At 47.5% G+C, this 14,201-nt stretch overlaps 6 protein-coding genes across 6 annotated transcripts; 2 read left to right on the top strand and 4 right to left on the bottom strand.

Annotated features, from left to right (window-relative positions):
• Nucleotides 1–850: 850 nt before the first annotated feature.
• I303_107944 (uncharacterized protein) lies at nt 851–1,123 on the bottom strand (the record flags this gene model as incomplete). The annotated part of the gene is made up of 1 exon (XM_018411197.1): nt 851–1,123. The coding sequence occupies one exon, from the start codon at nt 1,121–1,123 to the stop codon at nt 851–853; it is 273 nt and encodes a 90-aa protein (XP_018259865.1).
• A 964-nt stretch (nt 1,124–2,087) lies between these two features.
• On the top strand, nt 2,088–2,998 carry I303_107943 (uncharacterized protein; the record flags this gene model as incomplete). The annotated part of the gene is made up of 2 exons (XM_018411196.1): nt 2,088–2,439; nt 2,538–2,998. 2 exons carry the CDS (start codon nt 2,088–2,090, stop codon nt 2,996–2,998), a joined length of 813 nt encoding a protein of 270 aa, XP_018259864.1.
• Nucleotides 2,999–3,344: 346 nt separating this feature from the next.
• On the bottom strand, nt 3,345–4,719 carry I303_107942 (uncharacterized protein; the record flags this gene model as incomplete). Its single annotated transcript, XM_018411195.1, has 6 exons — nt 3,345–3,393; nt 3,469–3,642; nt 3,722–3,843; nt 3,927–4,040; nt 4,136–4,363; nt 4,498–4,719. The coding sequence occupies 6 exons, from the start codon at nt 4,717–4,719 to the stop codon at nt 3,345–3,347; spliced, it is 909 nt and encodes a 302-aa protein (XP_018259863.1).
• A 595-nt stretch (nt 4,720–5,314) lies between these two features.
• On the top strand, nt 5,315–6,633 carry I303_107941 (uncharacterized protein; the record flags this gene model as incomplete). The annotated part of the gene is made up of 5 exons (XM_018411194.1): nt 5,315–5,594; nt 5,716–5,811; nt 5,910–5,965; nt 6,128–6,368; nt 6,467–6,633. 5 exons carry the CDS (start codon nt 5,315–5,317, stop codon nt 6,631–6,633), a joined length of 840 nt encoding a protein of 279 aa, XP_018259862.1.
• Nucleotides 6,634–7,017: 384 nt separating this feature from the next.
• I303_107940 (uncharacterized protein) lies at nt 7,018–10,557 on the bottom strand (the record flags this gene model as incomplete). Its single annotated transcript, XM_018411193.1, has 10 exons — nt 7,018–7,062; nt 7,190–7,294; nt 7,428–7,593; nt 7,711–8,132; nt 8,282–8,488; nt 8,566–8,674; nt 8,752–8,822; nt 8,984–9,234; nt 9,375–10,179; nt 10,360–10,557. 10 exons carry the CDS (start codon nt 10,555–10,557, stop codon nt 7,018–7,020), a joined length of 2,379 nt encoding a protein of 792 aa, XP_018259861.1.
• A 414-nt stretch (nt 10,558–10,971) lies between these two features.
• Nucleotides 10,972–14,198, bottom strand: I303_107939 (uncharacterized protein; the record flags this gene model as incomplete). Its single annotated transcript, XM_065969715.1, has 17 exons — nt 10,972–11,228; nt 11,337–11,591; nt 11,654–11,819; nt 11,879–11,890; nt 11,970–12,036; nt 12,089–12,149; nt 12,203–12,327; nt 12,382–12,460; nt 12,513–12,527; nt 12,585–12,602; nt 12,673–12,685; nt 12,743–12,835; nt 12,905–13,153; nt 13,220–13,279; nt 13,335–13,358; nt 13,447–13,637; nt 13,967–14,198. The coding sequence occupies 17 exons, from the start codon at nt 14,196–14,198 to the stop codon at nt 10,972–10,974; spliced, it is 1,917 nt and encodes a 638-aa protein (XP_065825787.1).
• Nucleotides 14,199–14,201: the final 3 nt, after the last annotated feature.

Raw genomic sequence — 14,201 nt, 5'->3', positions numbered from 1 at the left:
TTCACATGCACGAGCTCTGCCAGCTCACATTCGAAACTGACTAGATTACTTACTCCTCGCGAGGTCAAAACAATTACACGGAACTTCGTGGATCATGCCTGTTTGTCGTACATGGAGCAAAGATCTCATCAATCTAGATGAGCATCATTCAGAAAGGCATGACGCCGTACACACTCATTCCAATAAGCCAACGCATTCGGGACCTAATTTGACAACTTTTTCGAGACTTGTGCTGATGTGTTCGTTGTGTGTACAAGACAATCTAGTCGGGTGTCCATGAGCGGATCGCAGCCCGAATAGTGTGTGTGGTGAAGATTGTATATTATATCGCTACGTCCGTGGTCAATCGAAGGCAGCCGTTCAGGTCAGAGACGAGAACCGATCGCGTTGTAAGCCTATTCCGAACCAACTCAAACCTGTACTTCCCTGCACCCTTAGCAGTGACAAATGCCTAAAGCGTGTCGCCATGACGCAATGGGTGAGATGCCAAGTGAGATGAGACAGTCGTTCTGTTCCGATGTCTCTATGATCACGGGAAGGATCTGGCACTCGCCACATATTAAAGTTGATCGTTAAGTGTACTAGACAAAAGGCCATCGAGGTCACCGATCGGTGAGGGCGGTTTCTGGCTGAATATGAAGCCATACGTCACTGCATTCGTGCATTCATGCATTCGGCCTTCTTCAGTATATCAAGTAAAGGGCAAAACATCCCATGTAGCACTATCCGTCTTTACTCTCTCCTGCTTCCATAGGAACTCCGAAATTCATCAGTCCGTCACTCTCAGCCTCGTCTTCAGTATCGCCTGCCATGCTTTTCCGGCTTTGGAAGCAGTGAAACATCGGGGCAATTACCTGTTAGACGAGGTCGTAGTCGTAGTGGTTTCGGGATTGACTCCGAGCTGCTCGTCAAGCTGTCTCTGCGTTTCTTCAGGATTGGGAGTCTCAGTGCCCTGAGCGCTATCGGCGGTGCCCTGAGCGCCACCGGCGGACGAAGCTACAGAATCCTTCTGATGTTCGCGTCTGGCTTTCATCTTCGATTGGGAACCAAGCATCTTAGCGAAGGATGAATTTTCGGTGTCCACAACGGAAGGACAACCGGGTCTGGATTGTTCAGATGACATATTGTCACGGAGGTATGTGCGATGTGTATTTACTGTAAAGTGATGTGAGAAGCTTTGCCTTGACTTTGATTAGAGTATTATCCGGTGGATTGGAAATGAAATGGTTGGGTTGATGCGGACGAACGGAAAAGTTGATCGGTATGTCTGGCATTTATATATGTTCCAACGGGGATCATTTGGGCTGTACAGGCGGATTTCGACTCGATAAGATCGACTCGGTACGAAGGCACGAACGTCGTGCTGGCTGGTCAGAAGACTCAAGGCCGAGGCTATGCTGCATGAAAGGGGGAAGCATGATATTGGACTTCAGCACCGCGATTCCTCCGAGCGAAGTTCGTGCACTCTCTCGGTGGACGAGCTATGTTACTACTCCATTGAGCGTTCCGAAAGCCTCTTTGTCCTCGCTACCCCGTTTATCGGGGGAGAAGCAACCCATTCTGAGAATCGAGGCCGGTCACTCGAGAAGATGCGATGGGCTGCTCGGCGTCACGTTGGGGCAGCCCTGCAGGTTCAGTCGGAAAAGCACTCTTGCACTTGCACATGGCGAGTCAATGCAGGGCGAAGATAGAAGCTTTGTCGCTAGAGCTTCGTAGCGATCTGAATGTAGAACCGCGCGCGTCGAAAGCGCTGCACAAGCGATGAATTGACGATGAAGGAGATACATATAATATCGGACAGACATCTATGTATCCCGGTTAGTCACCTGACCCGATCTGACCTAAACCGACTCGCCGGTAAATCGGATCGCCGTAGTGTCCCTAAGTTAGTCATGCCGACGATAGATTGACACATGACCACAACTCGTTTTCAGTGCATGTGTCTCGTGTGACTGTATGACTGTATGACTGTGTGAATTACGAGCTGTGTCATAGGTCTATCGACTTGCTCGGGGTATATACAGAAATACATGCATTCCTGTTGGTTCACCTATCTCTTCATTGTCATATGTATCATCCTAAGCGCGATGACCAGTCCATTCGATTTATCTAATCTAGGAGCCGAGCTCGACGCTTCAAGGCGGAGACGCCGTAGTTGTGGTGCCGGTATACCGATCGACTCCCGTGCTTCATACGAGATCGATGTCTCAGAGGGTATGCCGGACTTATCAACCTCAGTGGATTCGTATGTCTCTTCAAGCTCAATCAATACGGCTTCCGAAGCCCATGATCTGGATCTGGATCTCGGAGTAGATGTAGACATACAGACTCAAAGGCAGGGATCAGCGAAAGGAGAACAAGTAAGAGACTGTGTAGAAAGACCATATCCCCTGTGTCTGTTATGTTTGAATAGACCCCCATCAGCGGTGTTGTTACCTTGTGAGCATTCATCTACGAAACCTCTTGGAAACGTATTGAATCGGAATGTTGGAATGTTAATGATGGATTGACTGATTCGCGTGGATCAAATTCTGTAGGCTGTCACCTCAACTTATGTTACATATGCGCACCTCTCCTCATACATCGATATTCCAAAGCAAAGCCAAAGCCTACAACAACTACCTCACTACCGATATCGTCACAGACGTGCGAAAGGACACCTTATCACTTAGCACTGTTAAAAGCGACGAAAAATCATCCAAAGTCACGAGCGTTAGCTTTAGGCGGATATAGGCCGCCCGAAGAGAATAGATCAGGAGGGGAATATACAGGTAGAGGGTTGTTGAGTGCTTCAAGCCAAGGCAAGGGTACCGAGATCGGAGTTGGAATGGGTACGGGAACGGGAATGGGACTTGTCGATGAAGCAGACGAAGACGGACGCATACGCATTCGGCCATCATCGGCTACAAATCAAGAGGAAATCGTGGGAGATGATTTGGCCAAGTGTTTGGTATGTAGAGAGGGCATCAAAGGTTGGTTGAGGGTTTATACTGGGTGAATCTGTGGCGTCAACGCAATTTCGTGATCACCAGGAGAAGGAATCAAATTGTAGCCGTATTTACCGTTTCGTTGTTCTGTGATCTTATTCAGTGTACAAAAGTGAATTCTGTACATTATCATGATGTATAAGTAACGAATAATGCATAGAAATAAACAATGCACAGAGCTATGATATGAACAAAATATCATTAAAAGGAGGAAACTCAAGATCCGCTAAACTCCACGCGACGGTCTGCTCGATGAATTTGGTTTCAGCTGTCTGCTGGCTGCATCAAGTAACACAATCTTCCATACTTCCGGCTCTTCATCTCACGGGAAAATCTCTTTGGACATGCTTTAACAATCTAGATAATGATCTTGTTCTTGTTACCCTTCTTCTCGCTGTCCTTATGACTATATAGTCGAAAAAGTTGATGATCAGTGTCTCGCCCTAGCATCATAGGCGCTGCATTGATAAGCACGACTCACCTCTCGAACATGATTTCGGTCTGGAATCCACCGGTCACCAACTTCTGCTCCAGCTCGTACCCCAAAACTGACACTTTGAAGTGTCGGCCGATGGTGAGCACCCTCGACATCAAAGCATCAGCTTCCGTGAGAGAGGTATCAGGTGCTTGTCGAGTCCAAATTGAGATACGGTAGCTGTGTTCACACTTGACATTAGTTTCGATCTTTTATGACCGATTGTTTGGGCTGTGGGTGAAGAGGTGCACAGACTCACAAAGCGGGTCGAGAAGATACGATCACACCGGTCACCAAGTCAGATTGGGTCGGAGCTGGTGCTTCTTTGTCATCTGGGCCGGGTAATGGGGTCTCAAAGGTTTCACCAATAGCAGCGAGCATCTAGTGTGATTTCACACTGGTCAGCTTATCCAAACCAGCCAATACCGCTGAGAAAACACGGTGTCGGGATAAGTCGTACTCACAGTGTACAACCACATCTTATCGATAGCTCCCTTTGATTTCTCCTTCGGCACTTGGATCGACCATTTCCCACCGTTCTTGTTTTTCGGATCTTCCCACGCAGGCATGATCCCGTCCTATAACAGAAGCAAGCCAAGTTCAGTCATAATCAGTGAGCGTTTGGACTGGCCCGCTTATCGCTGGCAGAGCCATGGCAAAAGAGCTGACTCACTTTGAACAAGTAGTAATTGGCTTTACCCGGTAATTGAGAGGGAGGGATAATGTTGTTGTACAATCCCCAGAATTCTTCCACAGAGTCGAACGCAACTACTTTTCGAATGTCTTCCATCCATCCTCCGTGAGTCCCTTGCGGTGTTGCGGGTGTGGACGAAGGGGTTTTAGGTAGGAGTTTCGATTGGGGTGAGTCGAAGAATAATGTCCAAGTGGAGTAAAGGGGGTGCTATTGAACATAGGTGGTCAGTATAATTAATTTCGAAGTGAGATGATTGGATCACGTTGTCCAGAATTATTGAAAGATATGGGATATCTGCCATCGAGAATATGTTCGCACGCATAGGCATTCGATGGACCCACCTTAACATTGAATCGGCTGGCATCGTCGAAAACAGTCTTCACCTTTCCATCATCCTCTTCATCTTCATCATCTCTGATCTCGCCGTCCTCGAGGTCGTCATCGTTCTCTTGGTCGGGCTTTGGCGATGATGAAGAGGAGATGGAAGCTGCTGCTAAGGCATCAGCAAGGGTGTTGGCGTTGGCTGCCGCTGCTTGGGGTGGGAGGGTGGCGGCTGCTGACATGATGATGGATTTTATCGATTATCACTTGGGTAGAAAAATGTCTATGGCTTCTGCGGTTGGTATGAAGATATGAGGGAGTTGACCTAAGCTCTTTGGAATTCTTGTATGGGTCTTAAAGCTGCTGTTGATCTTTACTGGATTCGAAGAATGCTATTGACAAAATGGGTTGATCGACTAATGTTCGTCTAGAGGATCTGTTTGGTATTGGTCGAGAGTATTTTTCCTCAGTCGTTATCTCTGAACTGTTTATTCCTCACAGGGGTTCTTCGGATGGTGAACTTGCTATGCTTGAAGAACAAAGAGTCAATGAGGGTTTATAATATGTTTTTCGTATGTGATTGAAGAGGATGATGTTGGACAAAGGATTTTGGTTGATATCGTCTGTCTCCCCTTGTCATTTGTCATTATTCGTTGAAAAAGGGAAAGAGATGGAGGTGATCACGTGACTACTGGGCCATGTACTCGTGTCGCGTGGATCGGTCCGTGCGTTGTTATGTCTTCAGTCTGATGGATGCGATGCATGCTTCGAATATACTATGGATCACTTGCTCCTTACTCGTATATACTTAACAAACGTTCAACAGCAGACAGCAAGATGGCTTCATCCTCTCCGATACCTCGACGTCGCTCCGAAATGCCCCCTCAATCAGGTTCAAGCGCGACCCCTCCGCGGAGGATTAGCACACTCACCGACACCGGTGTAACCGGTGGGGGCTCTGGTAGCGGGAGTCCTGCTCTAGCGTCGGGCGAAATGAGACGAGGTAATAGTGCGACTCCCGCGGAACAGCGTAAAGCTCGTAGAGAACAATTCAGGAATTTCTACGGTATCAAAGAGGCTTCTCCGAGTACAAATGCTGGTGATCCGTCAGATATAGGTCAGTCTGTTCCATACCGTACCTGTCATCAGTCTGCCGGACCTCTTGAAAGCTTCGCGGCTCGAAGAGGTGGTCAGGACGAAGTCAGACAGAGATATACTGAAGCTTGATTGTACGTCAGATTCCAGCTCTTTCAACCCTTCTGCGTATTACGAGGATCTGATCTCCAACTCGACGCTCAAGGACTTGATGGAGAAAGCTTCGAAACTGAATGGAGGTGTGTTTACGTGTTCTCGAATACGATTTCAGGACATCATCATGGGTGAATCATCACATAGTGGGAGGACAGCTGACCACAAACCCGATGACAAACAGATATCGGCAATCTACAAGGATCAAGGCATAGTCTAGTATATAACCATCATCACCAGGTGAGCTACCTATCTGTCTACTTTCTCCAGCCAATCAGACCTACCAGCTGCACATTGCGCATACGCCTTTTCCATTCACCCCTCAACAAAATTGACAACTTGGCAAATCAAGTGGAGATTGACTGATAAATTTGACTTCAACTTCTTCGCTCAACCAAAAAGCTATTCGCAGCGGGAGATACGATATCCAAACTGAACTCTCGAACACCTCAACTAATTTCAATCGTTACACAACTCCAAGAGAGTTTCTCTACGATCGAACAGCTCATCGATAGTATATCACTCAGCGAACCCTCTTTGCCAAAGTCAAATAGCGTAGATACCTCGATGGACGGGGCTGAGAATGCGGTCGAGATGTTGAAGAGGGGAAAAGAGCGATTAGAGTTGATGGTCTTGGCTAAAGGTATGTTCTACCATATTGACTGGATGTTACAATTTGAAAGGAGTCTGAAAGAAGTATTGATTCATCAATTGATTGTGGTATCGCTATACTGCCTGCAGAGCCACCTGAGAAGATAAAAGCGTATCACGATCAATTAAAATCTCAGGCGACTCCGGACAGCGGCGACGATACGAGAAGTGCTGAGAAAGATGCATTGATCGAAGAAATTGAGCAGTTGATAAAAGGTATACCGGAGCAAGTGGACAAGTCCGGTGCATCATTATAGATCAGACACAGCGACAACGGATCATGCGCATTCAGGAAAGGCTTTGCTGCGCATGTCTTGTTCTTCCTTTGTCAGTTAAATCTCACACTGCGACGAGCAACGTCGAGAGGTCGGTGTCACAACTGATCGTAATGGCTTCTCTTTCGATGTAGGTATTTTACACATAGACGGTTGTATCATATGATTTTACATATAACGATCTTGACGATAATGACGATAAATGCAGAATCCATGCAGATGAAAGCGATGCGATGCAACAGACCATGTACATATACACCTTTCATCCACCCTCCAGATGATGTAACCTCTTCTGCATTCTGCACTCCACGCTGAGGCGCTGCGGCGGCAAGTGGCAAGCGAAAGGCGAAATGAAGAATGTTGGCTCTAGGTATCTCTTCCGTAGTATTCCTTGAGTCGTTTCAAAGCGATCTAGTAATACGATCCCAATATCAGCCCCGATCTTCAACTAGATCGCTTGATCCAGTCACACCGCAAGCAGACCGCAAGCAAGCTATTTACGAGACAATCGGTCGTATACCAAAGTAGATCGACTCACCTCGTAACTCTCTTTGTAATCTACCAAATCATCTTCTTTCACCTTGATCTTCTTGATCGATTTCAAGTGTCCAGCAGTATTCATCATACTCTTGAAATGCAGTGCCTACACATACGTATAACGCGTGAGCATGTGGATCTCTATCCCTCTATTCGTATCTCTCTATTTGTATCCCTCTACACTCTCCTTATTGGGATGTGCCGTGCGGCAGGAAAGTCCGTCCGGATCGGTGACTTACCTCTTGTTTCTCTACCAAGGTCCAAGCTGTCCCTTCTCTCCCTGCTCGAGCGGTCCTTCCCACTCTGTGAACATATTTCCTCATGTCCAGCGGTATGTCGTACGATATCACGTTCGAGACCGAGGGCAAGTCCATCCCTCGAGCAATCAAATCGGAACACACCAATCTGTGGTGAACGAAGAAAGAATGGACCAAGTCAGCGACCAGATCTTCCTTGACTCCTTTCAGAGGCTATAAGAGATGCACAAGATCTGTATAACAAGTGAAAATGCAGTGGACTTACAAGTTGATCTTGCCTTCGGTAAAATCACTCAAAATCCTCTTCCTCTCATTCCCCTTTAATTCTCCCGTATATCCCCTAACGGCCAACTTCTTCCCTCCGCCGATGAACGCATCTCCAAAGAACTCCAACATCTTGACTAACCTTTCCGAATTCTCGACACTTTTAGTGAAAATCAGACAATTATCGACGGTGAATTGAGGGTGATATAGCAGATGAATCAGATTCAATAATTTCACTTCGGAGGGTAAGATCAACATCTTTTCAGATAGGCTCGAAGGGAACGAGAATTGTTCTCCGATATTATGGATAACGTTTGGTGTCGAGGACGATTGGACAATGTAGTATTTCGGGGAGGTCAATGAGAGAGAAGCTACTTTTTGGGGATCGCGGGTTAAAGTAGCTGAGAATAAGAGTTTTTGACACTGTCAAGAAAGCGAATGTAATATCAGCGTTTTAGATCTATATCACAGTGTGCTTTCGAGCTCAAATCAGATCACTTCATATTCCGTGATTTTGAAGTCAAAGTGTAAAGGATAGGTGGTGAGGACACAGTGAGGCAAGATGGACTCACAGTGACGGGTAGAGGTTCTTGCCATTCCTGATCCCTCTTCACCAAGCCCAGACCCTCTGCCCATGCAGGCGCGACCTTATCCCATGGCTGATATTGAAATCCTTCAGGAAGAGATCGAGGCGGATCAGGAGGGTTGATGTACGATAAGACGGAAGATAACCAATTTTGGAAGGATTGATTCAAAAGTCGGTCTGCTTCGTCGATAATCTAGGAATACGTTATGAAGCTCAGTACAACATCTTTCGCTACCAGATGTCGCGAAGCGAAACAGAAAGTTGTCTTACTAGAAACCGCAGATGCTGCAAGGTAAAATTCGGTGTCGAAGTAAGGTGGTCCATGAGTCTACCGGGAGTGGCTATCAAGATATCCAATTTCGAAGATCCCCCAAGTAGTCTAAAGCCGACCAATGCAACCAGTCCCGTCTCAGCTCTGTTTTACTATTGATTGTATGGGTCCAGAAGCGGACTCACGGAGTTTCCATATCAGCTATCAGTTGCGCTTGCTCTTGCGCAAACGAGTTCTGCCCCGTGACCGAGCCGATCTGCATACAGTACGATACAATCCAATCGGTCAGCTGTACCTTGCACGTCATCCAGAGTGCAGAACGAAGGAGGTGTGCGATATGCCAGTACCACACAGGGTGATGTGATTTCGACATCGTGAGGTGCGTGTCATAGATTGGCGGATGGTCCAAAGACTTACAGTCAGTCCCGTTCCTTTAGCTAACATCTCCAGCGTATCTCTCACTTGCCCCACCAGATCCCGCGTAGGCAGCACGATCAACGCTCTCAGTCTCGTGGTGATCCGTTTCGACAGAATTTCGATGATCGGTATTGCATATGCTAGCGTCTTACCTGATCCAGTCGGGGCTGATATCAAGTAATCGTTCAAGACGTCGTATGGCCACGGTATGAGTCGGAGCGATAATAAGTGAGGCAGGATCGCAGCTTGCACTGGGAGCAAGAAAAACGTACATCGTAGTCATACATTAGCTCGATAATCGTTGTTTCGTGTCGTGACCACATTGCGTTGATTGTGGCTAAAAATTGTCGTTTCCGAAGTATCAATGAGACTTGAAAGTGCATGAACTCACCGGCAAAGAAATCGTTTATCCCATTATCTCTCAATTTACCTCTCATCCTCTCGCTCAACTTATGTACTTGTACTTGTACTTCTCCTTCTCCTTCGCGTTGTGGGACATCAAGGTTCCCCTCATCTATATCCTTCTCATTAAGAATCGTTTTGGTAGGTAATATCTTGAGTTCGTCCAGTCCCAACCTGAGAGATTGATCTATGAATCGAGCGTCCTCTAATCCGGATGGTAAACCCTGCTTGGCCAGGATCTCAGGCGCAGGAGCAGGAGCAGCTCGAGGTAAGGGGAAAGCTTCTAATGGTGGTGGTGAATCTTCTTTCTCTCCTGTATCTTGAGCTACACTTTCTTCTTGTTCCGCGTCCTCATTTGCATCATCCTCATCATCTCCACCTTCATTTTGACCTTGATCCATCGGTACATCCCCAACATCCAACCCATCCATCCCATTTCGTCCTTCATCCTCCTGCTCCTTCTCCTGCTCCCGCTCTTGCCTTCGCCTTTCCTTCCGTTCCCTCTTCTCCCTTTTCTCTCTTTTTTCTCTCCGCCTTTTCTCCTTCTCACTCTCCTTCTCCGCCTCTACACCCGTCTCATCTTCCCCTATACTCCTCCCATTTTGCTCCAGGCTCACGTCACCATCCGCATCATCTTTGGGGTTTGGATTTGCCGTCGATCGCTTGAGAGCTTCTAACACTGGATCGGGCTTCCATTCCTTTTTACCCGTTTTCGGCGCGGCCGCTTTCTTAGCTTGTTCGAGCTTTCGACGTTTCTTGAGCTTTTTCTTCTCTCGATTCTTCTGCGCTTCGCTCTGGTTTCAAAGGACTGTCAGTTTCGACTCTTGCTTCTCGATAGCTGAATCACCACGGAGGCAACGTAGGAGCGTCGGCGTGGAATGAGTATCGAGTCGAAGCAGAATGATGAGTATGAAACTCGAAGCGTAAAAGTCTGAAGCATGGACAATCAATCAGTAGAAGAGAGATTCACTCACCTTGTTCTTAGGTTTCTTCACCTCGTTGTTCGATATAGGCAGTCCACTCAAAGCTAGTCTATCGGGATGTATAGATGGACCTGCACTGATACTTGGCCCTGCATCTGTAGCTGAAATCTGAGCCGAGGCGTGACACGGAAAAGAAGAAGAAGGTCCAGCTTCAGGTTGTTCGTCGAATGTGACGTGTCTCGAGGCCATACTGACTTGCTGGCCTTACTGTCTCACTCTCTGCAATTGCGATCTGTGGTGGTCCTGGTCGCGGTCGTGATCGTGATCGTAGAGAAGTTTATGCTGTACTGTACTTGATTGTTTGAGACATATGATCATAAAAGTCAGTGAGCGAGCGAGCAAATGTTGAAAATGTTTTTCTATCTCAGGCACGTAACAAATCAATGATTATCCGGTCGTTCTTAACCGACAACCTCAAAAAGTCCATCCTCCATCCATTCCATCGCATGTATGTGTATCCATGTATTTGTGCAATGTACGAGCGAACAATCTATGCATTTATGCCTATGCTTATGCTACATATCTATCCTACCCTATCCTATCCTATTCTATCTCATGACAAACCGCATCTATCTACGACACGATACTGTATAACAATCAAACTCATTGAGGCTCAACACTCCTGGTATTCCTTCTTGAAAGATCGATCCCGCCTATACCTTGCGATGGATGCAGCTCAACATCACCGATGTCATGCTCCCTCTCGTCTTCCATCTCATCTTCAGGTAGATTAGGCAAGTTCTCATACTCTTCCGCAACTTCCACATCGATGTTGACATTGGCAGCTTGGTCCCCACTCTTACTTGGTCTGCCTTTTCGTCGTTGAGATCTGCGTATTGGTTTACCTTTCGAGTTGAGCCCTAATCAAGATCAAAACAGATCAGCCAATCAGCATTCATACACTCACACCTAGCGGAACCCTTGTTCGTAAATTTGCCCACACTCACTCGCGAGTTCCTATTGCCCACCCACAGCATTATACTCCCCTCTCACACTCCCTCGTCTCCGGCTATTGCCCCCGAACACATTCATGATCTTACCGAAGAAGCCGGGTTGGCCCTCGGTTTGAGCCTTGTTTGTCATCGGCAAAGTCGAGCCGTCCGAGTATCGTCTTCGAGAACCGCCTTCCATGAGAGATGAGGTCTCGGATCCGGATCCAGATCCTTCTTCATCGTCACCATTGTCTGAGCCATCCTCATCGTCCTCGTCGTCAAGTTCCGGTTCTACACAGATGGTCAGTCGTCAAGTATAAGATCATTGATATGCAATGGGATGAATCCCTCACCATCCTGGAACAGCAAGTTCATCTCTTCAAGCGGTACACCTCGAGTTTCTGGGTATAAGAAGTACACAAGGACGAATGAGAGAGCACAGAAGAACGCGTGCATGGGGTATAGTCGCCATCCGATGAGCTCCTGGAAGATTGGGGTTGACACGCCGACCCAGTAGTTCTGTTTGCGCTCATCAGCATTACTCAAGACAGAGTCAAACAACAGGTGAAATGACCTACGAAAAGCCAGTTCTATACCGCGAGAGAGAACTCGAGTCAGCTGTGGTCTGCAATAGTATCTCGCCTCTGGACGGACAGGGGATATGCTTACCGTGGCCGTGGATAATGAAACTCCCTTGGCTCTGAAAGGTAAAGGCATGATTTCTGGGGGGTAAAGCCTGTCCGTAGCGTTAATATAATTAGGTTGACGGAAGAGGAAGGTGGACGTACCAAGGCACAGGTCCCCAACTTGTACCGAAGGCAGCGTTATACACAACAACGCACACGACCACTGATATTGGGTCAGCCCACTCCTCCCACTTGCATCTTATCATAGCTGCTTACCGGCATTCGGAGTGATCGCTTGATCAATGTAGATCCACCATCCCGTCGCCGTCAGAGCTATAGCCATCGCTACGGCTCCGCTCAATAGAATGGGTCGTCTACCAGCTCGGTCCATCAGGAACCACCTTGAAAGAGTGTCAGCTGGACACCGGGCGACAAGAGGTCACGGGCCAGCTTACGGAGGAATGGAGCTGGCGACATAGAACAAGGCGTTGATACCGGTCATCAAGATGGCATCTCGTCCGATCCATCCGGCCTCTGCTTATAGTTAGCTCGTGCATCGAAACTAGTGGCGACAATGATCACATACGTTCAAATACCAGAGCTGTGTAGTGTGACATGATCAGCTTATGCGCTCTTCATCTCGCAGAATGGCACTTACGGGCGTAGTAGGAGATGACTGAGTGCGAAGACCGAAATGACTATGTCAGATTCATATTCACGCGCGCACCTGCACCTAGATCACTCACCGTTTATTCCATTCTAAAAAATTAGATATTAGCAGTTTTTCTTACTGGATGTAGGGTTGAGCAAACTTACGAGTTGAGCAAACATCTGACTGCTCATGGCGATCAACACCCGCCCCTTGTACCTTCTCCATAGAGCTGTGTAACTTCTATCTCCAACAGCGCGCTATTCGTAGAGCGTATCAGTACTCCAAGCGTTCTTGCGTTCATCCCTCGGGCGATGCAGCCCACTCACATCAGCAAGCACCGCATCTCTGATTTCCTTGTATTCTTCTTGCACCGAATGAGCATCCAGCTCTTTGCCTTGGAAATCAGCTATAACCGCCAAGCCTTCGACGTCTTGATCTGTGTCGATGAGGTATCGAGGTGATTCAGGGGTGATGAAGCTGCCCAAAGCGAGGATCGCTCCGCCTATACATTGGATGAACAGCGGGATACGCCATGAGAGGTCGGATTGGAGGTATGAACAGGCATAGTCTAGCCACTGAGAGGATGTTAGCGGCACGTATGGCCCATTGAAAAACCTTCAAAGCTAGTAAGCGACACGTACGACTGAGGAAGCGTATCCTATGATATTTCCCGTAAATTCGACTGATCCTAACAATCCTCGCTATCGTCCCTTATTAGCAGGAATGCGGCTGGCTAAGGGATGAGAAACCACTTACATGACTAGCAGGAGAGATCTCAGACTATGCGCAGGTCCAAGAAGCGTCAGCTGTGATTGTTTTACTGCCTGATTGCGCGCGATCAAATTGAAGAACACAGGCCCCCACTCACCTGGTAGATGGGTACTACCATACTCAGCATCCCCACTCCAAATCCACTGATCACTCTACCCAAGATCATAGACTTCAAGCCTATACACCAAGTCTGAATTGCGCCTCCTACTGTGAACACGAATGCGCCGGAACGGAGCGTCATCCTTCTCCCGTAATTATCTGCTAGGTGGGCTGCTGCTAACGACGTGACTGCATTGCGGATGTGGATGCGGAAGGGGAAGAAGACATCACGTCTCAAAGTCAGCTATGTCGCTCGCGATTGGAAAAATAGTGTTATGGCAATATAGTAAATCGGTCAGATGATGAGATCATAAGATTGTAAGATGATGAGATAGTAAGAGAGTGATGGGAATATAGTAAGATAATCAGGACCAAAATGGCAATATAGGAATTTGACGGTGAGATTGTGAGATTATAAGATAGTAATGGGAATATAGTGAGATAAACCAGAAGCACGCGACATAGAAAAGGGGGAGGCGGGGGGCGAGACCTTCAATCGTATACAAGACTTGACTCACAGAAAGCACCAATCTCTAAAACAGCTACCATATTCCCCACTACACCCGCAGTTGGCTGATTGAAGTACGCCTTGAAGTACGGCCCGGTGATAATCCCAGACATGACTCCTTGGTCGTATCCGAAGAGCCATACTCCTATACTAAGGAAGACGGAGACGCTGTATAAAAGTTTATGCCCTTTGAGCTTGTGGTTCGTCTTTCCCCTGACGAGGGGTACAGACGGGTCTGACATCTT

This window comes from Kwoniella dejecticola, chromosome 10 (assembly GCF_000512565.2).
Source record: "Kwoniella dejecticola CBS 10117 chromosome 10, complete sequence".
Lineage (NCBI taxonomy): Eukaryota > Fungi > Basidiomycota > Tremellomycetes > Tremellales > Cryptococcaceae > Kwoniella > Kwoniella dejecticola.
This window is presented reverse-complemented; position numbering and strand designations above follow the sequence as displayed.